Here is a 27,677-nt window from a genome sequence, read left to right on the forward strand (position 1 = left end):
AAACATGGTGAAATTTGCTTTTCAATTACGCGTGGCGACAGTTTTCATTTTACTGACTTTTTCGGTAGTTCCAAAACCCAGTAAAATTTTACCGACCCCAGTAACTTAATCTAAGTGTGTAACCCAAGTACAAACCGTAATCCATTGATTTGAATCTAATATTTTATCAACGTTCGAACTTTATCGCTCAAAATACACTTCTGACAGCCGCGATAAATAATTAATTTACCTTTCCATAGGCAACCATCCGTATCAGCAAAAGTTTTCGGCAAATTTCCAGACGCTCACAGCTCAATAAACTCCTTCGGGAAATTCGCCAACGATATGCCGCTACTCGTTATCAAATTTATAAAAAATGACTCTCTAGCGGGTAATCCTCCATCCCCGTCCGCCGTTAGCTAGGAAAAACTCCCCAACAACTTTTGCCAAACTAATTAGCCGTGGTCGCGTTGTCCATTTCTGTGTTCTCCGCATCCTTCGAGACTCATTGTCACCTTCTCCTGATGGCGGACCTGAGCACAGAAAATCGTTTGACTTTGCTTTTTTTCCTATTCTCTCGAACAAGCTTCTACAATACGTAAAACGACATCCAGTGCTTTGTGTACTACTAATAACCACTGCAAAACGGGTATCCTATTTGGGGGAAGCGGAGGGATGTGCAGCACCAACGAGAATGATGTGTTTTCAGGCAATTCGTTTTGCAGTAGTATCTTGGACATAAGGGGCAAATTCAGCAAGCACGGGTCCACCTCCAACCATGCAGAAGGTGAACAACGGTTGCTTAAGCTGTTGCACACAGAGGTCCAGTTTTCTTAAAAGCTGGTAAAAAAAAACAATTTTCAAACTTGAGAAACAAAGTTAACCATGCCTCTATAAATTCAGATAGTGGAGAGCTTACACAAAACACCCCGGGGTAACTTTGAAAGTTTTTTTTTTCGAAAAAAAAAAACATAAATATTTATGCTTTTATACTCCATTTTATAATGGAGCATAAATCGAACAAAATTGAATGAATTTCGTAACATTTATAGGGCATTGCATACCTCTAGGCGGTTATCGTTAACACTTCAGTCGTCGCGCTGTTGTATTTTGTACACCACTAGTGAAAACACCTCGCCTTTCGTTCACAACAACAGCATGGTGCTTCTGACGGTGGCAAACCAAGCGACGATTGGAAGGTTAAATGGAAATTTCTGAGTTAGATTACAAAAATGGGACTTGTGAAAATGCTTTTCGTTAAGAGATTTGAGACCATATTCAAGTTCTATGATAACTGGGCTGTCAAAGATAAGTGACCAATTATTCAAGACTACATCAAATAGAACAGATTGTTTATAAGCGTTTCGAAAAGGCTAAAATCGTACCAGTTTTTAATATTCGTATATAAAGCCTCAAATGTTCTCGACTCAAATGAAAACAGCTCCTACATGAAGAGTCATGTTTGACCGATTTACAGAAATTATGATATTTCGTTTAGTATGTGATGGGTAACGCATTATCAAAGTTACCCGCATTATCGTTTTACGGTAATTGAATAACAGCTTATTCAGCTGGAGTTAGTGGTATAAACAGCATTTTAGCTGAATAAGCTGTTTTCAGCATTATTTATTCTGGTCGGCAACCTAAGTTTACGTAGATTTAGTAAAGATTAATAAAAGAGCAGTTCTTACATATCGTAACAAACCAATAAACACCCTCTTAGCAGTCATATTTGGCTAAAATGCTCATTTAATTCTAAGAAATCCATGGTTTGTGAATTCTGTTGTCTGAGTTTTTCCAATTGTTTTTTTTTTAAGCTGAGAGCCAATAAAAAACAATAACTTTGTTCTACGAAAACCAAAAAATGGTGACGCCACCCAAAACCATGATCAAGATTTGTAAAATAATAGGAACGCGCAACTTTGGTCATTATGTATTAAATCAGAACCACTGTGCGGCACCGCGTCGCATCAAAAGAAAGCGGAGGCAGAATTAAAGCGAAGAGCAGGATAATGAAAATCACGAACAAAATTAAAATTATCGATTTTTTCCCTCGAAGCAGCGATGTTCGCCTTTCAAGAAAACTGTGCAGATTTTCGAGTAGTTTCTTCTTGCGATTTCTTCGATGTAGTGTGCGCGCAAGTAAGGAAGTTAGTAATGATAGTGGATTGAGCGGTAATCTGTTTGAAACAACTTCAAGCTGTCTGTGCTAAGATACCGGGCTCCATATTTTATAGAGCAATCGAAGGGATAAACATTGATTAGGAAGTTTTGCCGGCATTCGCTTCAATTTGCAACCCGTGGTGGATAGATAAAATATGCAAATTGTACCGAAGCACTACCAAAGAATTGATAAGCTATAGTTAAGTTATCCAACGAAACGAAATCCCACGAAAATTAGTAAAGTTTAGCATGAAGCATAGCCAGTATCAGGGTGTACAAATCTGAAATTTATCCGAACATCATTTTTTGCAGATATTATCTTGTTTTACATACAAAGGTATAGACCGTGATAATTATATTTAAGTACCCATTCACAAATTTCATAACGGGGTGGGTTGGTGTCCTCGTCATATTACGGCTCATACAAAATTTGTAAGACATTCATACAAAAAATGTTACGAGGGGATGGGTGGGTTTCGAAATTGATTATTTTTGACGTTATGAATTGGTGAATACGTTCTACGCATAGTTGTCCCGCGGTCCATAGAGTTTACATCTCACATAACTACTACACATGGGACAAGACGTAGAAGGGCAGCACATCGGTATGTTGTTGCTCAAAGTTAAGAATCAAAGGCCGATTCTTTAACTTCATCATAATCAACGTGCATAGCCTCCGGAAACACTGATGATGACAAGGACGCATTTTACGCGCAGCTCGAACGCGAGTACGACCGCTGCCCAAGCCACGACGTCAAGATCATCATAGGAGATTTGAACGCTCTGGTTGGCCAGGAGGAGGAGTTCAGACCGACAATTGGAAAGTTCAGCGCCCACCGGCTGACGAACGAGAACGGTCTACGACTGATAGTTTTTGCCTCCAAGAATATGGCCATTCGTAGCACCTATTTCCAGTACAGCCTCGCGTATCGGTACACCTGGAGATCACCTCAGCAGACAGAATCGCAAATCGACCACGTTTTGATCGATGGACGGCACTTCTCCGACATAACCGACGTCAGAACCTATCGTGGCGCTAACATTGACTCCGACCACTACCTGGTGATGGTGAAACTGTGCCCAAAACTATCCGTCATCAATGAAGTACGGTACCGACGCCCGCCCCGGTACAATCTCGAGCGGCTGAAACAACCGGATGTCGCCAATGCACTATGGTCCAGGAATCAGTTTTACGCGGAAAGATGCATTTGGAGCTTTAGAATGAAACATTAGACAAACGGTCTTGTACAAAGTTGTTTGTATTAGTTGAGCCCTTTGTTTGGTTTTATTGAAAATTAGGGTGGACCACATTTTCATAGAAATTGTGTAACTATCTTTCTTAATTGTAGAAATTATATTATACATGCTTCAGCAAAGTCGTAGATCATTCAATTTCAAGCAACTTTGCCAAAAAAGTTTTTTTGTATCTCTTCAATTGACCGATTTAGAGCTTTTTTCCTACGGTGACATAGGGTGGTCCGAACAAAACTTGTTTTCTGGCTCTAGAGTTTTCAATTCAAATTTCTCATCAAAGTAGTCTAAGAAACACTTTTAGAGCTTTGAAAATTGCGTAATTTCGTATGTGAAGAAACTCATTATCTCCTTTCGTTTAGGAGTTATTGTTGTTTTTCTCTCAAAAACATGCCTACTTTGATTGAAATATCTCTGATTGGGGCAAACATAAAAAATATCTTTTGATGGCATTCAAAAGACAAAATAAAATTGTATATTATATCAAAAAATTGCAGATGTGTTATTTTTTTGGCAAAGTTGCTTGAAATTGAATGGTCTACAACTTTGCTGAAGCATGTATAATAAAATTTCTACAAATAAGAAAGTTAGTTGCACAATTTCTATGAAAATGTGGTCCACCCTAATTTTCAATAACATCAAACAAAGGGCTTTACTAATACAAACAACTTTGTAGAAGACAGTTTTTGTCTAATGTTCCATTCTAAAGCTCAAAATGCATCTTTCCGCGTAAAACTGATTCCTAAACCACTGTGCAATGCGTACACGCAGCACCTTGAGGCAGCGTTGCCGGATGAGGGCGAGCTCGATAGGGCCCCTCATGAGGACTGCTGGAGGACAGTCAAAGCAGCCATTAACGACGCTGCCGAAAGCATTGTCGGATATGTGGAACGGAGCTCAAGAAACGATTGGTTCGATGAGGAGTGCCAGGAGGTTTTAGAGGAGAAGAATGCAGCGTGGGCTGCAATGCTGCAGCATGGTACGCGGCAAAACATGGAACGATACAGACTGAAGCAAAAACAGCAAACCCGCCTATTCCGGGACCAAAAGCGCCGCATGGAAGAAGTGGAATACCAAGAGATGGAGTTGCTGTACCGTTCTCAAGAAACGCGGAAGTTCTATCAGAAGCTCAACACATCCCGCAAAGGCTTCATGCCGCGAGCTGAGATGTGCCGGGATAAGGATGGGAGCATCTTGACGGACGGACGCGAGGTGATCGAAAGGTGGAAGCAGCACTACGATGAACACCTGAATGGCGCAAAGAACACAGGCACAGAAGGTCAGGACAACGAAGGCGATGGCTACGTCAGCACAGCGGAAACCAACCAGCTCCCACGATGGGGTAAGTTAAGGATGCCATTCAACAGCTCAAGAACAACAAGGCCGCTGGCAAGGATGGTATCGGAGCCGAACTCATCAAGATGGGCCCGGACAGGTTGGCCGCTTGTCTGCATCGGCTGATAGTCAGAATCTGGGAAACGGAACAACTACCGGAGGAGTGGAAGCAAGGCGTAAGGGCGACAAACTGGAGTGTGAAAATTATCGTGCAATCGACATTTCAAACGCCGCCTACAAAGTGCTATCCCAGATTCTCTTCCGTCGTCTATCACCAATAGCTAACGAGTTCGTGGGAAGTTATCAAGCAGGTTTCATCGTCAGCCGCTCGACAACGGACCAGATCTTTTCCGTGCGGCAAATCCTTCAGAAATGCCGTGAGGACCAGGTCCCTACGCACCATTTGTTCATCGATTTCAAGGCGGCATACGATAGTGTCGACCGCGTATAGCTATGGAAAATCATGGACGAGAACAGCTTTCCCGGGAAGCTCACAAGATTAAATTTACTTTTGTTTAACCAAGTGAAATGTTTTGTTCTTCTTGTGAGTATATTTGTATCATCTGCCTAGAACAATTGGTATACTCAAAAAACGTACAATAATATGCCTTCAGTTGGAGAATTTGTATATTTTTCTCTTTTGCTATACAGCTTACATAAACCTCCAAAAATTTAGTTTGAAATTCACATTACTATTTTTTATATTTCTTATACCAGAGGAAATGTAAAAAAAACTTTAAGGTGGATTAATTAAAATATTCTCTGGTCAGTTTGACAAATGTACGCTAGGAATGGAAGAAAGTTAAAGGAAAACAACATATCATGATAATCTGGACAGCAAGTTAATTTGCTCCAAACTGACTTGCGAAAATTGACTCGCAATAAGGCAATTTTTTTTTAGTTTTTAATGCCAAACATCGATCATGGAATAATTCTCAAAGTAATTCCAACGGCAGAATTTTATTTGATGAGTGCTCTTCAGGATATTTCTCAATTCAATACCCTGATAGCCCTACATGTTTTTCCTCTTCTAGAAATCCATCTACAATTGACTTGGTCTTAACCGACTCTAGTCATCTTTGTAGCCAATTAGTTACTCATGCTGATTTTGATTCTGATCATGTGCCTGTTACATTTCAAATATCCCATGAAGCGATTCTCAATCCTATCAGCTCCACTTTCAATTATTTTCGAGCCGACTGGAATATATATGAAACTTATGTTGACTCTAATCTTGATGTTAACATTTCTTTAGAAACTAAACTTGATATTGACAATGCTCTTGAAACTTTAACAAATTCCATTGTTGAAGCCAGAAGCATTGCAATTCCAAAATGTGAAGTAAAATTTGAATCCGTGATTATAGACGATGATCTTAAACTCTTGATCCGTCTTAAAAACGTGAAGAGAAGGCAATTTCAACGCACTCGCGATCCTGCTATGAAAATTATATGGCAGGATTTGCAGAAAGAAATCAAGAAACGTTTTGCAGATTTAAGAAACAAAAATTTTGAAAATAAAATTTCTCAATTGGACCCTGGCTCTAAGTCCTTTTGGAAATTATCTAAAATCTTTAAAAAACCTCAGAAGCCAATACCGGCTTTGAAAGAGGAAAACAAATTATTACTAACTAATTGCGAAAAAGCTCAAAAACTGGCTATGCAGTTTGAAAGTGCGCACAATTTTAATCTAGGACTTACTAGTCCAATTGAAAATCAAGTTACTCAGGATTTCGAAAATATTCTCAATCAAGAGAACGTTTTCGAAAATGCCTGGGAGACTGATTTGGAAGAAGTGAGAACTATTATTAAAAAAATCAAAAATATGAAAACTCCTGGCGATGATGGAATTTTTTACATCCTTATCAAGAAACTTCCAGAAAGTAGCTTATCATTTTTAGTTGATATATTCAACAAATGTTTTCAATTAGCATACTTTTCTGACAAATGGAAAAATGCTAAGGTTATTCCAATTTTAAAACCAGACAAAAATCCAGCAGAAGCTTCTAGCTATCGTCCAATCAGTTTGCTTTCCTCCATCAGTAAACTTTTTGAAAAGGTTATTTTGAACAGAATGGTGGCCCACATCAACGAAAATTCAATTTTTGCCAATGAACAGTTCGGATTCCGCCATGGATATTCGACCACTCATCAACTTTTACGTGTAACAAATTTGATCCGTTCCAACAAAACTGAAGGCTACTCTACTGGTCTTGCTCTTCTAGACATAGAAAAAGCATTCAACAGTGTTAGGCATGAAAAAAATTGAAAAACTTTAATTTTCCAACATACATTGTTAGAATAATTCAAAGTTATCTGTCAAATCGTACACTTCAGGTTAATTATCAGAACTCCAGATCTGCAAGACTTCCTGTAAGAGCTGTGTTCCTCAAGGCAGTATTTTGGGACCAATATTATTCAATATTTTCACATCTGACTTACCTGAGTTACCTCAGGGATGTCAAAAATCTTTGTTTGCGGATGACACAGGCCTCTCCGCCAAAGGACGGAGCCTGCGTGTCATCTGTAGTCGATTGCAAAAAAAGTTTGGATATTTTTTCTTCATACTTGGAACAAATGTGCTGGCACGTCCCATAGGCGGTCAACGTTCAATTTTTTGTTGTTGGAAGATTGTTCCAGTCACGCCTCTTTGAAAAATTTTGGACCCGTATTTTTATATTTTGTCATTAGGGTGCTCTTTCGTGGGATAGGTTAACCCAAAACTTCTGAATTAAATTTGTTTTTTTTTTTTATGTACATTAAAACTAAAAAAATAATATACATTAAAGTTTTTTTTTACACGTTTTTTTTTTTCACACGGCTTTTATTCTTATACACACGGATAGCAGAATTAACACGGTTCTTTTTACATGGATGCCAGAGTTGACACGGTTTTTTTTTTTGCGTGGAATTTTTTACACGTATCCTAAACCTTAGTGTACTATAATTTATGATTTTTTTATAAATGGAACGGTAACAACGGTATCTCTCGTATAAATAGACTTCATATTCTCTCTAAGATCCAAAGCATAAGGTGACGATGACATTTATCGCAATAATTCAAGAACTACTTATCGGCATTGGATTATCGATCGCTCCGGATGGCATTTGAGCTTTTTTCGTGGTAGCTACAAATAATCGACAGTCCGTAATTGGTATACTTTGATAACGATAGTCAGGATGGCCATTGCCGTAATTGGTACAATAACAACGATTTTGAAAATCAATTTAAAGAAGCTTTCAGTCATTTTAGCACTACATAAAACTATTAAGGTCATCTGTTTCGCAGGGCGTCAAATTCGTAGTTAATATCAGTCGAAATTATGAATTACGCCCTTTTGGAGGCGTAACTGTCAATCTCGTTTAGCATACAAGAGTCCTGGGTTCAAATCTCAACCGAACAAGTGATTTTTTTTTTCATAATTTCACCAATAAGTTACCCATCTTTACCACCGTGGTATCAACAAGCCATGCTTACGTTTTAGAAACTCGGGTAACATCTGATTTTTATCCATACTGTTCACATATTGCAGCTTAATTAGTACACCAGCTCTATTGTATCGAACACTGGCAAAAGCTTTAAATTCTAATGATATGTACTGATGGTTTCAGCGTTTCAGCGTAAATTACTCATCTAACAACTATTCAACTTGGTAACGCAACAAAATATATCAATTCAAATGTTTTCAAGTAAGTAGGGACTGCGTTGGGATTGCAAGTAAAAAACTGTAATAAATTTATGCCAAAAAATATTAAATTTACAGCAGTAAATCAACAGTCCAATAAAATTCATCCATGATCATCATCTCACTTGGGATTGGAATGTTTCCTACTGCAAATGGGTATCGGTCAGGTGAATCATAATTCCAAAGAATTTGAAGCATTACCTTCCAGTGGAATGCGGTAAGAAACGATAGCTATGCTGAAATTTGATACCGTGAGAATTTGTGCAATGTTCCGACCGAGGGGAAAATGGGAAATCTATTTTTTTTTTTCGGTTTTCGGATTCGTCTCGATTGCCTCAGGCTCGTGCCAATTTTCTATTTATTTTGGCAAATAAATTTTGCTGCCTGGCTGCGGTCCCGCTTGGGCGTCCTCCCCGATTTCCGAGAAACACCGAATGACGAGACCTAAGTGGCAACAATACCCTCGGCATCTGTTCGGTAATATTTGTTAGAAATGAAGTCTACAGATTGAAATGTTGACAGGCGGGCCGGGATGCTGGGAACGGAATTGAGATTCCGCAATTGTTGGATATGAGAAACCGATGGAGTGGGAAATGGATTTCACTTGTAAGCACATCAATTATTTACAGTTTCATCTGACCTGCAGTTCGCATTACCATGTGATAGAACAGAGGAATGGTGATTCAAGCACATATTACGCAAATTTATGAGTAATCGACATTTTCGATTCCAATCATTAACATTTTCAATTTCGTACTTTTTTTTTATCAAGTTACATTTTTGGCACGACTAGCATCAAAATTTCGATCGATAACTTCCGAATCTGAGTCACGTTCACAATTTTAGACAAAACAGCACTTCCTTCACTGGAAACCAATTCCCCATCACTTCTTCGGAAAAACGATCCATGTCATTGAGATGAACATGATTCTAACCACAAACATTCATCTGTCAATCAAAAGAAATTGAGCTTCATTCCGTAGGAACGTTTTCCTGTTCAATTTTCCCAGCACCATCAGGATGATATCAACAGTAATGCTCGACTGGATGGAATCCATTTCTTTCCTGAAAGGTATCGTTTCCATTCTACCAGCTCACCAATCAGGTCCAATCTCTTCCTCAGTTGATGGCAGCGGTAAACACATGTTATCCAAATCATATTTCCATCACACTTAAATACGGCAAAGAGCAGGAACAAATTGAACAATACTCACCACTTGTGAAATCATGGATGAAGTAACGATTCCGCTGGGAGATATTCGTTCCGACAATGTGCTTGGCCTTTAGGAACAGATTATTATTCCCCAGATGGTCGGAGTGTCCATGTGTGCTCACTACCCAATGGATGTCGTCCGGTGTTAAGCGATTTTTCTGCAGCTCTGCGGGGAAATAGAGAATAAGAAAAGTTAGGAAATATGGCACTTAGTTTGTGGTTAAAAGTTGATTGTGAATAGAAATTTTATGTTTTACTGTTATACGAAAGAAATGCAAATGTTTTTTAATTGAGGGTGTTAGAAGCAAAAGGATGTAAGAGTAATTTTTGAAGGGGAGTTCCCACAGTACCGAACACTTAAACCACATAATTAAAACAAAATTGATTTTATTTGATCATGTAACCCATTTATGATAAATGTAATCAATAAATTTTAAAATATGTATATGAATTTTAACATTATATTTTGGTGATTTATTATAATCAGAGGTGTCATGGTGATGACTCCAAGTTACTCACTAAGTAATTAGCTCCCCAGAGCCAAAAAAATGTTTTTGCAGAATTTTCTAAAAACAATTGATATATTGATGAAAATTGCGCAGCAGGACAGTAGGATCTCATCTGTATTGAGCAGTATACCCCTATGAGTAGGTAAAACTCCCACGTATTGTGCCTCTAAGAGTCGGGAATTATTAAAATGCTCAAAAGTCATCGGATGAAAATTGCGCCTCAATGAATCAGAAATTATGACAATCCCTTCTTGAAAGATTAACATCATCTAATGCTCATTGATCCCCTATAATTCTGGAATATGTTTAGAAAATTGTTTCCACTCACCGCTGACTAGTGTCAAAACACGAAACGAAAATTGCGCCGCTGTGTCATTACCCCGAACGCCACTACCCCGAATGAGCCATTACCCCGAATAGTATGAGATACAATGCAGTATCTTGTTTTGCTTGCAAAAATGATTATCATACTGTTATACAGGATTGAACAATCATGTTTGCGTCTCTAATGTAAACTGGTAATCGATGGCGTGTAAAATTCGTCGGTAAAATGTTCATCATGAATTTTCCCTTCTTTCATATGTCAGCTATTCTTTCGAAATATTTTGTTGGCAACTATCGTTTTGATTCATATTATAGACAGCTTCAAATTCCGGACACTCTGCTTTGTATGGGAAATGCACACGAAATGTTTCAATTTTCGCTGTTCAAAAGTTCTCATTTTCGGGGCTCATTTTAATAAGCATTTTTAATAGATATGTATGAAAATTTAATATGCCCAGTTTCCTTATGCGTCTCTTTGGTGGGTTGACAATTTCAATTGATGATTAGTCTTTCAATCCGTCTAACGTCACGAACGAGGTTGACACCTCGTCTGCGATCCGAACACATGATTTCGAACCATCCAGCGTAGCACGTATCAGCCTAATAAGTTTCGTCCGAAAACCGTGTTCAGACATTACCTGCCACAGCTCATTTTTTTTTTTTTTCATTGAGTCGTACGCCGCTTTGAAATCAATAAAAAGATGGTGTTTGTGTAAGGTATACTCCCGGAATTTATCTAGGCTCATTCGCAAGGTAAACATCTGGTCCATTGTCGAACGGTTTTCACGAAAACCAGCTTGGTATTCGCCGACGAAGGACTCCTCGAGCGGTCTCAGTCTGTAAACAGGATGCGCGACAGAACTTTGAAAACCAAATTCAGCAGGGTAATTCCTCTGTAACTCCAGTCTGTGCTCTTTCTTGTAGATTGGGCGTATGGGCCATCCAACCAGCCGCTAGGCAATTCTTCGTCCATCCATACCTTCAGAAGTTCTCGGTGGATCAACTGATAAAGCTGCTCTCTTCCGTGCTTGACCGGGATCTTGACCTTCCCAGGATTCTACCCCATTACCCCGAATGCCATTAACCCGAACGCCATTACCCCGAATTCCAAAAACCCCGAATGATCCATCACCCCGAATGACATTACCCCGAATTCCAATATCATGGGGAAATGTCATTAATATCATCATGTGAAGATAATTGTAAATTCGGGGAAAAAGCATTCGGGGTGATGGTACATTGGGGGTAATGGAATTCGGGGTGGTGGCATTCTGCGAAATGGCATTCGGGGTAATGGGGTAGAATCTGATCATCATCATCAATGTTCATCCTGTTCCGCGCTACATTTCCATTTTCACCGTTCAACAATTGCTGAAAGTGCTCCTTCCATCTGGCAGCCACCGCCGTTGTATCGTTCAGCAAATTCCCTTCTCGATCATTGCACATCGCGGGCACTGCTACGGTATTGTGCCGCGCACCATTGACCGTTGCATAGAATCTCCGCATATAATTTCGGTTCATGCTTTCTTGAGCTTCAGCTACCAAACTTTCTTTGTGCTGCCTTTTCTTTCTACAGTGGATTCGCTTTTCTTCGGCTCTCGCTGCTCTGTACCGCTCTCTTTGTTCTGTCGGGTACCAGCCACAAGCATACGACTTCTGGCGACATTCTTGTTGCCGTAAAATCAATCCGTTTGCTCTACTTTTGCCTTTCTTGGTTGGTGAAGAGTCTTCGATAGGCCACCTAACCAGGGTTGCGCAACCTACATCGTGCTAGAGCGGCTCCTCCCCGGTGCTGACACGATATAGCATAGGCCTTTTCATGTGACAGCTCGGTGTATGCATTTGTTTACATCTGCTGAAGAGTGGTGCATAAACGGGTCTGTCATTTCCGAAGAAGAACTGTCAAAAAGCTTACAAATCAGCTGATTTGAAACATCTTGTGAAAAGACCAATTGTCCGTTTGTTCTTTAGATGATGATAACGGTTAAAGTCATCACAACCATCCACCTTTATCAGGGCCTTGGATCTGTAGCTGTGGTTCTCAATAGTTTCAAGTTCTTTCGGACATGCTACTATGGTGAGCCGTCATGCGCTAGCGGTGTTTTCCTGAACTGTGCCTTGAAATCATATTGATTCCAAATTAAAATCGCGATTACTTCGCGAAATTTCAAAGTTTTTTTTTTACGGTTTTGGAAAAAAGTAATTATTTTTTTTTTTTACTTTAAAAATATAGAGGAAGGTGCGGCCAAAGTTTGACCTTAGGGGAATAATCAATATTTCCAGAAAAACTTGAACAGTTGGCAAGAGATTGATGCCATACAGGGAACCTGCAACATACTTATTACAATTTTGCTGAACAAACTTGTAGATAAATATTTACCCATTTTATGTCATAACAGTTTTATGCTAATATCTAAGAAAAAGTTTTCTATAAACTGTCAGTTTCCTACCCCTGATTTTATAAATTTTCTGTAAAGTTCTTCGAGTTCTTGTTAGCACTAACCGTTGAATCGTTCTCTAATTATTTTGTGAAATAGACAATAACTTTTTCCGGTGAATATTTGCAACAGGGAAAAGACCACTATACTACACTTTAGATAGTAGGGAATTGAACCGCATGATGATGCTAGCTTACAAAAAATATGGAGCTCATATATTAGTTATAACGTTCTTTATCTCAATATACTAAAGACTTGAAAGAATGATAACTGCAGAAAATTTGCTTATTGAATCATGGACTATAGGTGACATGTCTGCTCAATTCACCAGGCTGTCACTAGGAGGCGCTGGTGAGTTACATACATACGCGAGCCGTATTCTATTTCCAAAACGTTTGTAGATTATAATTTTCTATAAATAACATAAAATGACATTATATGAGGCAAAAATCACTAAAAAATTAAAAACTAGTGGTTCCGGCAAACTTCGTCTTATCATCAAGTAGGCTGTTGAAAATTGACATGCAATATCCAATACAAAATCAACATTAGTTTTATTCTGTTTTTAAGACTATTCCTACGACTTTCTCAAACTATTCCTACGCACGAACACGTCGGAACCCTGGCCAATTGCACCAGTGAAAGAATTGTGGAAATCCGTTGAACCGTTTTTAAGCTATTTCGTGACATACAAACACCATTCCATTTTTATTTATATAGACGGTAGAAGATAGATTCAATGGTGATTCTTGCTTCGAAATCCGGACAGCATTTTAGAGTCGATTCAAACTCCGGACACATTTGCTTCGAATTTATCTAGTTTATTCAAAGATTCTGAAAGTGTTTCATTCAAATCAAGTTTAAATAACTCATTTTGTGCACTTATCGATGGTAGTTTCATTTATTTTCTAAACAAGCTCCATTGACATTTGTAATAAGCATTCAAAATTGAGGTGAAAGATGTGGAAAAATTGAACAACTCTATCAATTGCCTCCTCTGGTTCAGCAACATGCAGCATCTAGAAGTAGAGGGTCTTGTCCCGGGAATCCCGGGACAAAAATCCCGAGAAATCCCGGGATCTAAAATATCCCTAATTCCGGGTTATTTTCGAAAATCCCGGGATTTCCCGAAATTGTATGTTAAACCAGAAAATATTATTGTATTATTTTCAAATAATGACATAAAACAAGTGGCATGTTTTTGATGCAAGAATGCATTTTAATTATTACATTTAGCTTACTCAATAAGCGGTTTTATTGAGGTTCAAGACCACTTATGCTGAACTTAAAATTTTCAATAAAATATAGCAGGTTTATTTACGCTTTGTTCCATTTCTCGCATTCAGTATTATAAGGGTGTAACTGCAATGATCGATTTTTCTTCATCGATTTTGTGATTAGTCAATCTCTTAGCCGGGCGACTGTTTTCGATTGCTATTTTCGATTCAGTCGATTGTCCTTCATCAAGTTGTATCGTAAAAAGTTACCAAAATCGATTGAACTTCGTATAAAAATCAAAAGAGAGAATCAACGAAGAGAAATCGATCACTGCAGCTACGCCTGTATGATACTCAACGCGAAATTTGTCAACAAAAGCTTTGGTAGGTGAATTTTTCATCATATAATATTTTATCGATGCCATTTTATCGTCCCGTAGTCGTTTTAATTTTCCCGGCCTGTAGCTGTCATGCCAATAATTTAATAGCATACAGATTCCATATGATACAACAATGTAAATAAGTTGCAGATTTTTTGGCAAAATTTAAGAGTGATTGGTATCATCTATATCTATATCTTATGCATGGGGGACCAGGTGTAGGTATTAGAACCAGGAACAGATGTAGGTGTTAGAACACTCCCCTCTCACACCGAGGACCTGGGATCGAATCCCATCCCCATGATACTCACTTATGGCATTTGAAGTTATAATAACGATTTTCTTCGTAAGGCACAAAATCTCGTTAATAGAGATAAAAAAAATCCTATTCATCACGATTGATTTTCGTTTTAAATGAACTATAATAAATACCCATTTACTTTGACTGTAGTAAGGTGAAATATTGATGAATGAAATCTAAGATAACATTGTTTTTTTTTATTTTATTATAATTCAACTTATCTATCTAATACAGGTTTGGTTATTTTGAAACTGCTCTATAAAACTAAACATTGCTTCAAAACCCGCTCTAATAGTTCTATAGTCGTTTCTAAAGCATTTCTTTTTTATCCCGGGATCCCTGGATTTTTTCGAGTCCGGGAAATAAGACCCTCTATCTAGAAGTGAACTCGTCACATTTTTAGAGAATTGTTAAACCAGAACATTATAAACACACACACAATGTGTTTTAGCTAAGAGTTACATAAACATTTCGGGGTCCCAGAATAGCTGTTTGTTCCATTTCCACAACCGTTTTAAACAATATTTAAACATATAATACGATGATTTTCACTAGCTGCCAACGCGAATACTCAGAGAATAATATCAACGGACGATTAGACACGCACTACATTTTTATTTTTGTATTTACTACTAGACTACGGTCCATACAAATTTAGATTTTTTTTTGTGGGGACAAAAGATCACGAATCAGAAAATCAGAAAATCAGAAAAAAGATTGCTACGTGATTATTGGAGAACTCCTATTAAAAAAATATACTATTTTTGACGCAATTCAGTGATACTCCTAAATTACACTAACCTCTTTCTAATGATCCTTCTTCACCTTCGTTGAAATTTTCAGAATAAAACGGTTGAAAACAATTTAAGATTACATCTTAGTTGAATCGTAATATTGTAAAGAAGATAGAGATGATGAAAACACACACTTAATATCTTTACGAAGAGGCGGGTTAGGAAGGTTCTAAAGTTTTGGAGCATGAAAGTATATTTTTATGCGTTTCACTCTAGACCTTTTGTCCTTCCAAACTAACGTCTTTCCTTTTATCTTAGATCATCCACATTACGACTTAGATACAACTAAAACCATAAATTTCTAGTAAGAGTTTTCTCCCGTCGCTGCGGATATCCAACTCAAAACATATAAGTTCATGTGTGGGAAAACCCAACAAACCAATCATGATGGCACCGACGCCAGAAAAACTGACGGCGAAAAACATTTCTTAAGGGTCCAGATGTCAAGATCAGTCTCATGCGTATCAATATCATTATCTAGCAGCTTTATAAATCATAAAAAGAACAGCAACTTCTGACAGCGACTTCCTCGTCCGCTTCCTGGTTGTGTGGCGGATACCAACTAATTCGATTGTCTTTGTGTGCTCCATATCCTTTTCAGAGCATCCATCCATGCCGCCTTCCATAATACCTTTGTTCGCGATGTGGGTGTTCGGATTTCCCCATTATCTGAAACTCTACGAGGACACAATTCGGGAGATAACACAAAAAAAACTCCGAGACTCAAGTGGAAAAGCGTTCAGCGTCGCAACGCACAGTGTTACAGGCCATATGCCAAAAATCAAAAAAGAAACAAATTGTAAAGTAAGTGAAGAGGACGAGCTGTTTAATTTACAAACAGCTAATGACAAACATATAGCAGTCATTATTCAAATTATTTGAAACCTGGATCCAAACTCAAAAAAGATCCCATGTTACAAGTTTATTGAAATTATCGCTTGGATGGAGCATGTGCTGAAGCTCCTCTCATCATTCATAGGCGTATAAAACATCAACTTTTTTTGTTATTTGAAACCAAAATTTTTAGAAACTGTTTTTGTTACAACACAGCATGGTATATATATTTTAAAAGCTGCCTATTTGCCAACTTCATGCACTGGGCAGCTAGATAATGTGCATAAAACTGACTTGCAAAAATAAAATTGCAAGAAGTCATAATTGGTTGTCATTAGTGGCTCGAATGCCAACCATCGCTCGTGGTAAAATGCACAGAGCAATTCCAACGACAGGATTTTATTTGAAGAGTGCTCTTCAGAAAATTTCTTGATTTTCCTCCATTCTACAATAGATTTGATCTTAACCGACTCTAGTTACCTTCGTAGCCAACTGGTTACTCATGCTGATTTTTATTCTGATCATGTCCCTGTTACAGGGGTCATGCACAAATTACGTCACGCTCCAATGGGGGGAGGGGGTCGAGCCAAGCGTGACGAGCCTTACAAAATTTTCGTAGGACTCATACAAAAAGTGTGACAAAGGGGGGGGGGGGGTCGAAAAAGTTGAAATTTAGCGTGACATAATTTGTGTACCATCCCACATTCCAAATATTCCATGAAACTATTCTCAATGCTATCGGCTGAATTTTCAATTATTTTCATGGCAGCATTTTGGAACCATTATTATATAATATTTTAACATCTGACTTACCTCAGTTACCTAAAAATCCTAAGTTTGTCAATATCTGATGGTGTTTTTCATAAAATATTGTATAAAATGATTTATGACCGCTTCATGGAACAAATACAACCACTGTGCAACGCATAGTCGAAACGGAGTGAGAATCCAGATGAGAATGGAGACGATAAAGTGCGAAAAAAGCAATCCCCGACCAACCGACTGACACACCGTTTCCCTCCCCGGCTGAGCCGTAAGCTCTGATACTTACAACAACGGGTACCACCAACCGACAAAGTAATGCACAGTAGGAAAAGGCGTAATATGAGAAGCCATTTGGGTGGCAATCGATTTCCTTCACAGGATGCCCAATTTTCTCCGTTTTTGCAGTTTGGTTTGTCTCACCGATGGCGTTAGAGTTATGCTTTTAAAAATGCCAGCGTCGTTTTGTTCGTTTTGTTGTAACCCTCTACAGTACCCTGTACAGTGGCAACTCGTTTGAGTATAACAGCTACGGAAAATCTAGACATCACAAATACTTTACAATTGGATTAAATTGACAAATTGAAGTGAAATTTGTGAAAAACTTACACGTCTTCTCGGTGAGAATCGAACTCACGACTCCTAACTTGCTTAATAGGAGTGTTAACATCTACGTCACTTTAAGTAGTGTTCAATTAAAATTTTGCGCGCTTTCACATAGCGAAGCAAAAGAGATGAATTTTTTTAGTCATTATTTAAGTGGTATTCCTTTTTGCTTCTCAATACCGGAATTAGTTTTTGAGGCTTTTTCAAAAATGTCGATAATTTCCAAAAAAGCTTAGAGCCAGGGTCAAATTTATTATTTTATTTTCAAAATTCTTGTTTCTCAATAGGGCGATATTCAAAACTGAAAAGGTAATAGATGGCTCTTTTTCAGTGGTAGTAAAAACGTAATCCTGAAGCAAAGAAAACACCATGGAAGATGAACTGAACACAGAAAATTATGTATTCATATTGGGCTTGATTTCTAATCACTACTTTTTTCCCAGTAAACACAAACTCGTATACGATAGCGTATAAGAGTACAAATGTGAAGCCGCTATACGTACATGCGCCATTAGACTGCGTGCAAAATGTACGTATATCGCCTCCACATTTGTTATTCTATGATATACGATCGTGTGTTTACTGGGTTGATCCTGTTACTTAAATGTAAGTAATTTACGTTTTTTTATTATTTTTCATACGTTTTGACAGTTCTCGATTACTTCCATGCGCTTGTGTTGGAGGTTTGAGAAATTTGAGAATCCAGCGTAGCACGATCAATGAGTGGAATACAAATATCAGTGTCGTCGCTCGACGGCCAGTGAGAGAAACTGAATGTTCGAAAGGTTGTTGCCTGTACTTTTTGCCGCTGGCGCCAATTGTTTGCGAACGAAAGAAACAGTCATTAACCTATTCAGAGAACTTTTTTTTACTTCTTTCAATAGATCCCGCCATATCCCGGCATCAGAGTCTCCAAAAAAAAACTTGAACTTGTTGCGAGTCAATTTTTGCAGATCAATTCGAGTTCAGATGAACTTGCTGTCTAAGTTATTAGGCAGCTATGACTATAAATTTATTGGGTTGTGTTTCAACAGAAACACACAAAATTTCAAAAACTTTGATTTCAAACCACAAAAAAGCTGATGTTTTTTACGGTGAATGTGAATAAGCCAACTATTTGACGAGCTATCTGTAGAGATGTTGCACGAACACCGACGTCAGTATGTCAAATTGAAGCTTTGGTGTCCCATGAACTGCCGATGCAGGTGGGTGCAATGTCAAAATGCGTGAATTTACGCAGTGTTGACGCCATGGTGACCTAGTAAATGTGGGCTCTTAAGTTGTTTCTATATATTTCACTAGCGGTTTCCCATCAGGATTGCTTCAAAAGTTTCCATTAGAGGTTATTGTGAGGATTCCACAAGGAATTTCTTCAGAGCTCCAACCATCAAAAGTTCCTCCAGGGATTCCATCAGAAGTTCTTCTAGCGATCAGTAGTTAAACTAAGGATTTTAACACGAGTTCGTCCGGGAATTCCATCAGGAGTACTTCTATAGATAACATCATGATTTTTAAAGGATTCCATCAGGAGTTCCTCTAGGGATTCCAAAGGAAATTCCTCTATAGATTCCTACGGAAGTTCTTATAGAGATACAGTCAAGAGTTATTCTGGAGATTACATCAGGAGTTCTTCTAGGGATTATATGAGGAGTTCCTTCAGAAACTCCTTAAGGGATTACATCAGGAATTATTCTAGCAATTCCATCAGAAGTTTCTCCAGGTTTTCCATCAGGAGTTCCTTCAGAGACTCCGGGAGTTTTTTAAGAATTCTATCAGAAGTTCCATCAGGAATTTTATCACGAATTCCTCCAGGGATTTCATCAGGAGCTTATATAGAGATTCTCTTAAAAGTTGATCTAGAGATTTTATCAGAAGTTCCTTCAGACATTTCACCTGGAATTTCTTCAGAGATTAATTTTATCAGGGAGGTAATTCCATCAGGAGTTCCTCCAGGGATTCTTTTTAAAGCTCTTCCAGGGATTCTATCAGGAGAGCATCAAAAGTTTCCATTAGAAGTTTTTGTAAGGATTCAACGAGGAATTTCTTTAGAGATTGAACCAGGAATTCCATCAAAAGTTCCTCCAGGGATTCCATCAGGAGTTCCTCTAAGGTTCATGAGTTATACTAAGGATTTAAACACGAATTCGTCCAAGAATTTCACGAATCATGAATTACGAATTTTATGGAGGATTCCATCAGGAGTTGCTTCCTCTAGGGGTTCCATCGGAAATTCCTCTATGGATTCCTACAGGAGTTCTTCTAGGGATTCTTTCAAGAGTTCTTCTGGGAATTTCATCAGAAGTTTTTCTAGGGATTACATGTAAAATTTCTCTTGGTATGTCATCAGAATTTCTTTCAGACAATCCGCTGAGGATTTCATCAGGAATTACTCTAGCAATTCCATTAGAAGTTTCTCTAGGGTTGCCATCAGGAGTTCCTTCAGAGATTCGTCCAGGGAATTCTATCAGGAACTCTTCCAGAGATTACATCAGTTTCTAAAGGAATTTCATCAGAATTTCTTCTAGGGATGTCATAAGGGGTTTTTCTAAGAATTTTATCAGGAGTTTCATCTGGATTTTAATCCGAAATTCCTCCAGGGATTTCATCAGGTGCTTATATAGGGATTCTCTTAAAAGTTCCTCTGGAGATTTCATCAGAAATTTCTTTAGACATGATAACTGGATTTATTCACGAATGCGTCGTAAAGTTCCTACAGGAATACCAGGAAAAATCTTTGAAGGAAACACTGAAGCAATTTAAACAAGAATATATTGAGAATTCCCTAGAACGAACCCCGGAGTACAAGCAGAATCCCTAAAGGAATTCCTGGCGAAATCCCGTGCTCGAAGTTTTGGTGACTTCTTTAGCAGTATTTCTTGTGAAATTACTGAGAGCTTCGTGATGTAATCCTTGGAGCAGTTATTGGTAGAACTCCTGGATGAATCCTTGGTGAATCCATGGAGAAATTTCTGGACTAAATCTCTACAGGCATTTCTCTGGGATTTTTTGAAGGAATTTCTAGAAAAAATGATGGAGGAATCCCTGAATCAATCGCTGAAGGTTTTTCTGGAGGAATTTTCTGGAGGATATTCCTAGGGATATCACTAGAAGAATCATTGATAGGTTTTGATGTAAGGAATTCCTGGTGGAATTTTTGAAGCAATCCCTGTAGCGTTTTCTTGGGATGGATTCCTTGAGAAATCTCTTCAGGAATTTCTAGAGGGATTTTTGGTGGAATCACAGAAAATGAGCCCTGAAAGAATTTGTTTAGGTATCCATGAATCCCTGGATAAATTTCTGAAAAAAATCGTGATGTGATCCCTGGAGTAATGCGTGATAAATCCTTGAAACTAAATTCTTGAGGAATTTCTGGGGAAATTATAAAATCAATCTCTGGGGAAAATCATGGAGGCAGATTTAATGTAAGCCCTAAAAAAAATACTGAAGAAATCACTTCAGCAATTTTTTTCCTTAGCACTTAGTATATTTTCCTGGCAAATGGAAAAATGCTAAGGTTGTTCCAATTTTAAAACCAGACAAAAATCCAGCAGAAGCTTCTAGCTATCGTCCAATCAGTTTGGTTTCCTCCATCAGTGAACTTTTTGAAAAGGTCATTTTGAACAGAATGATGGTCCACATCAACGAAAATTCAATATTTGCCAATGAACAGTTCGGATTCCACCATGGACATTCGACCACTCATCAACTTTTACGTGTGACAAATTTGATCCGTTCCAACAAATCTGAAGACTATTCTACTGGTCTTGCTCTTCTAGACATAGAAAAAGCATTCGACAGTGTTTGGCTTGAAGGTTTTATCGTAAAATTGAAAAAAAAAATAATTTTCCAACACACGTTATTAGATTAATTCAAAGTTATCTGTCAAATCGTACACTTCAGGTTAATTATCAGAACTCCAGATCTGAAAGACTTCCTGTAAGAGCTGGTGTTCCCCAAGCCAGCATTTTGGAACCAATATTATACAATATTTTCACATATGACTTACCTGAGTTACCTCAGGGATGTCAAAAATCCTTGTTTGCGGATGACACAGGCCTGTCCGCCAAAAGACGAAGTCTGCGTGTCATCTGTAGTCGATTGCAAAAAAGTTTGGATATTTTTTCTTCATACTTGCAAAAATGGAAGATTTCTCCTAATGCTTTCAAAACTCAACTAATAATATTCCCACATAAACCAAAAGCTCTTTATTTGAAACGTTCACGTAAACATGTTGTCACGATGAGAGGGGTTCCAATAAATTGGTCAGATGAAGTTAAGTATCTAGGGCTAGATAAGAATTTAACTTTCAAAAATCACATTGAGGGCATTCAAGGCAAATGTAACAAATATGTAAAATGTCTCTATCCCCTTATTAATAGAAAATCGAAACTTTGTCTTAAGAACAAGCTTTTGATATTCAAACAAATTTTCAGTCCAGCCATGTTGTATGCTGTACCAATATGGACTAGCTGTTGTAATACCAGGAAGAAAGCTCTGCAGAGAATTCAAAATAAAATTTTGAACATGATTCTGAAGTTTCCTCCCTGGTATAGTACCAATGTGTTACAGAGAATATCCAATGTTAAAACATTGGAACAAATGTCAAATAAAACAATTAGTAATTTCAGGCAAAAATCGTTACAATCTTCTATTGCCACGATTAATGCGTTATATGTTTAGGTTAAGTTAGGTTAAGTAAATTGAAAACGTGTTTGTTTTCTCTCTTTTAAACAGGTGAATTCAACTCACCTATAAAAATCTGAACTGCTACGGCAAATGAAGTGTAATATGTTGTTAACAAAATGTTAATAATATCTTAAATTTGTTTTACCAAATTAGGATGATAGTGTTGTCTAATAACACAGAACACCTAGATATAAGAAATGAATGTAATTTTTGGAATGATACCAAAAAAGAAATAAAAAAAATAAAAAAATCAAAACATGCCAAGAATTAAAGTGTAACTTTGACGAACTTTGACAGTCGGCCAAACGGTTGCATCAACGTAAATCTGTTTGACTAACTTGGGGGCAGTAATGTCGGTCAAACCGTCTGAGCGTCTGTGGGCTGCATTGGTGGAAAGAATTTGTGTACGCACAGCACGAGCGACTCATACACGCTCAAAAAAGAATTCTGAAAAACGTGAACTGTCAAAAATACACCATGAACTACCACAAATGGTCACATAAACATGATCTAGTTCACGGTGTATTTTTGTTGTTGACGAGTTCACGTCTGCTGTTCACGGATACAAGAACGGATTTTTTTCTGTGTAGTAATATTTATACATAGTTATGATACAGGCGGCATTTAGAGTTTTACACTGTACAAAATTGTGAAAACGGATCTCGTTTTTGGCTTAGTTTTCCTTGTACAATGATAAACTTCCTCCATACCAAATATAATATGAAAATTTTGAAGCAATAAAACGTTCATCTAAACACAAACTCCATCACTACATCAGTTGAGAGTAATGCCATGATGGAAAACTTAAGATCTCGAACCGTTATTACCAGAAACGTACAGAAGCGCTACAAAACTACTACAATGTTCGAGAAAATGCTCGTCTGCTTTGTTGTTTGTATGGCAATAACCAAGAGTTGGCGGGTGGGGGGAGCACGTTTTCCGCCCGAGCAAGGAAAACAAGTGAGAAAATCTTTGAAAGTTTGCAAAAAGCCGTTCTCCCACGCTCACGTTCAAAGTGTTACGGAACGGAACGGAGGACAGTGAGAGCCGCTTTTGCAGCGCACGAAGCTGAGACGAGGGCACACATGTCCTGCACAACTACATCCATCCGGCCCGTTTGTCGGTTGAACTTCTTGCTTTCCACCGACGATTGCACAAACTGTGGATAACTACACTCCAGTGTATAAGTTTGTGGTCAAAGTCGAAAGTGTTTTGTGCGTAACTTTGTAATTACACGTATAAATGAAACTCTATGTCTCATTCGAAAAACATATAGTCAATATTTGTCTCACATATTTTGATATTTTCTTTCCATTTTGTTTACCTTATTTATATATGAATTTGTTACATGCTTATTATATTACACTGAATAGAAAACATGGCCTATTTTCGCAGCATTGAATCGACCAAAATTTTTAAACAATGCATCATTTGTCCCGTAATCTTGAATTCTTTGAAGGGCACTTTGGAAAAATCTAAAAACTATTCAAAACAGTCATTCAAGTAATCGTGCAAAATTTAAAAGTCACCTGCGACGTAAACAAAACGTTTTCAACTGTATAAATACATTTTTTTACTTGTTTAATTAATTATGATCAACAACTTGATTAACAACTACCGAAAAATTAAACATAACATATACATAATTAGAAATATCAGATTTTTTTGAGGGACTAATATAATAAAAGAGATTATTTCTGAACAAACAATGAATGATGCATACTCGCAAGGATTTTTTTTTTTTTTCAGAAATACCTACGAAAAATTAATCAGACAGTTCAGTACAGCATTTACAGTGATTGTTTCACAAATATTCACTATGAATCTTGTGGAAATGTTTTTGGTCTACTCACTTTTTTCAGATACTACTCTGGAAATAACGCTGAACTGCGATACTTAACTACAAAGGTAATCTTACCATGGGGGGAGGGGGGTCGAAAAACCGCCAAAATTGTCTTACGTAATTAATGGACCGCCCCTAGGTACAAAAATTCCATATCAAATTTTATGGGGACAATTATAAAGAAATCATTCTAGAAATTTTATGATTAATACTTGATGAAACTGGAAACATGTTCCCACGAATTCCTTCAATATTTTTCCATTACAACATCGATTTACTCTGGAAATTCAAATATCTTTCTTCGGACCTTCGGGAAATTATGATTACCGGACAGTTTGCATATTAAGGGAAATTCTAAATTATTAATGATCATTTGAAATGCTTAACTTCCGACAAAATATTTTGAAAGAATTGAAATTGTTGGAGAATTAGGGAATTGCACCATTATTTGTCAATTTATCAATCTATCTTATCTATATATATTTAAAAAAACTGAATGGTGTTTGTATGTCACGAATTCGCTGGAGAACGAGTAAACGGGTTTACCTGATTCTTTCACTGTTGCATTCGTCAAGTGTTCCGACGTGTTTGCATGAGGAAACAAATTAAGATAAGCTTCCGGAATAGTTGAAAAAACGAGAAAAACCTAATTAGTCACTATGTATGGGAGTTTTCATAGCGTCTTCCAACGGCCTACTTGATGGCAAGACAAAGTTTGCTGGGACTACTAGTCTATATAAATAAAAATGGAATGGCGTTTGTATGTCACGAAATGGCTCAACGGATTGACGAAATCATTTCACTGTTGAATTCGGAAAGGGATGCGACGTGTTTGTGAGTCAACAAAAAAATACAAAATCCAAACCCAACCAGTGGCGCGGGAAGTGGGTAGAACAGGTAGGACATGAACTACGCACGAAAACACCTTGGTTGGACCGTCAAAGTATTGTCCTACCCACGATTAAAAAAAAAAAAAAACAAAAACTAGATCAGCAGAAAAACGATCAACGTCGTAAGGTTTTTCATTGTTTTCTCATGCCTAGTACAGTATAACATGGTTTGTACATGACCCCCAAAAGTTCTGGCTAGTGAGAAAAACGATTGAGAATATCTGTAATGAAAATTATGGAAAACTAACTGTAATAATTGCTACAGGAAACTTGTTTAGACATTTGAAAAACAAATAGAGCATTTCTGAATTAATCAATAAATGGTTTCCTAGATATATCTACGGCCAACCCTGTATATGTTCTGGGACAAATGCCCGTGAGCATTCCTGGAAGTAATTACTGAGAAGCTTCTGAAACATCCATAGATAATTATCACAAGATTATTGTGGAAGCTTCGGCTAAAGTAATGGGTTAATCGAATACCAGTCGCATCGTAGTATAAATAGCACGAGTGTGATAGTACTAGCGATTTATGAAAGTGTAATCTCTTTTGATATTATCTACCAAAGCTAGGGACGTTCCGATACTTCCGATATATCGGAATATCGATATTTTGCTTTCAATGTTCGATATTTTGGTATCGATATTTTCTATTCAATATATCGGTGATATCGATATTTCCTTCCGATATATCGTAAACTAAAATATAGAAAACAATTGTAGGGTTTTAGCATTAGCACTAGCATAACCATTAAGCATTTGTAGGTGGTATAGTGCTAGACCGCTGTTTGAGGATTGCATGAGGATTGCATGAGATCCTTTCCGGCAGTTACCACAGACAAAGTTTTGAGAGAAATATCCCTCTAAGCCTAAATTGACGCATCCTTCAGCAGTTGGGAATTTTCTTGGCCATATCCTTGCGAAAGGATATGTAACGATAATTGACCGGACATCTATTTACATCCAGCAGAAAACTCGCCTTTGGTACGCAATTGGTACGCACAATCTGCGTAAATAAAAATTATTTAAAGATCTGACGAGAGTTGCAGAGACCTCTACAAGCTCTAAGTGAAAACAATTGTTTCTGCAAATATAACATATTTCTTGTTTAAATTCAAGACATAAATTAGATTTGGAAAATAAATAAATTGGATTTAGAAAACCCAGGCAGTTTTTTGTTCGAACTGTACTAGAATGTATGTTAACAGAAGATATTTATGTAATTGTCGGTCAAATCATCAATAATCTAGAGTATTCAAAGATTTTTTTTGTCGAATTTTAGGAAACTAAACGGCAAGTCACTAAGTAATATATGAATTTTGATCGATTGAAATATATCATATGATATTCCGATATATCGATATTTTGAATCAATATATCGGTGGTATCGATACTTTGTTTCGATAATCGTATCGAATCAAATATCGATACTTTGCAATATCGGAACGTCCCTAACCAAAGCATCGCTGAAGCTCTTAACGGTTTACAGAGCAATTTCAATAGAACTCCCAAAGCGCACTGTCTTTAAGTTCTTGATTGATTCAGAATTGCCGTAGAAATTTCTGGAAGTAATTCTAAGTTAATTCCTTATCCCCTCTACCGGCAGCTTCATTTTTTACCGCTAAAAAAATATTCAAATCGCGATAACTTTTTTGTTTCTCGATATTTTTGCACCATTTTTTCACAAGCCCTCAAAAAACTCTTCTAGTTTAAGAATATGTGACGATATATCGATATATATATTGAAAATTGGTCATCTGGATCCGGAAATATTCCAAAATTCCTTGGGGGACCGACTCGTAAAAATTCTGTAGCCTGAGATATTTACGTGGGTTATGACGTAAATATCTCAGGCTACAGAATTTTTATCGTATTCGTATATTCACTCCACGGAATGATACATTAATGCGAGTACGTTGTGAAAAAATGAAGCAATTTGGTGCAGCCGTCTTTGAGTAATGAGCATGTATGTATGTTTCTGGTACCACGCTGAACTAGGCTTACCAAATGATCTCCTTTGGGAGGACATGTCCTCCTTTTTGATCATATGTTCTCCCGTCCTCCCACGGGCTGAAAAAGTCCTCCTTTTCTCAAGTTTCGAAATATTGAATTTCATATCCACTTTTTGTTAGAATATCTTGGATGAGGGTGGAGAAGATCTTACTTCAAACAAAATGTAAAGTTTAGTGAATTTACATGTTTGTAATATTTTTGAAAAACGTTCGAATTGTATATGGATCAGTATTATTAGTTACTTTACACATAGATAATATTTGATTGCAGAAAAAACGATAGTTTTGTTTCCTCGATTAAGTCATCTTGCTGAGTATTTTCAGTCAACAGGGACCTTTTGCATGCTGTCTGGGGATCATTGGAGTGCTGAAATGCTTTTGAGTTTTCCAAAATACATTTTTACATTTATGTTTTACCTAAATTTTGACAAATTCATCAAACAAGCTGACACCCT

The 27,677-nt window shown here is 37.4% G+C and overlaps 1 protein-coding gene across 9 annotated transcripts in view; it reads right to left on the bottom strand.

Annotated features, from left to right (window-relative positions):
- LOC5565368 (metallo-beta-lactamase domain-containing protein 1) overlaps positions 1-27,677 on the bottom strand; it is a 361,006-nt gene that overhangs the window by 263,983 nt on the left and 69,346 nt on the right. For all 9 annotated transcript variants that reach the window (XM_021845324.1, XM_021845323.1, XM_021845329.1 and 6 more), the window contains exon 3: positions 9,628-9,792. In XM_021845324.1, the coding sequence (XP_021701016.1) occupies positions 9,628-9,792 (165 nt within the window). The remainder of the gene's footprint in view (positions 1-9,627; positions 9,793-27,677) is intronic.

This window comes from Aedes aegypti, chromosome 2, assembly GCF_002204515.2.
Source record: "Aedes aegypti strain LVP_AGWG chromosome 2, AaegL5.0 Primary Assembly, whole genome shotgun sequence".
Taxonomy (NCBI): Eukaryota; Metazoa; Arthropoda; class Insecta; order Diptera; family Culicidae; genus Aedes; species Aedes aegypti.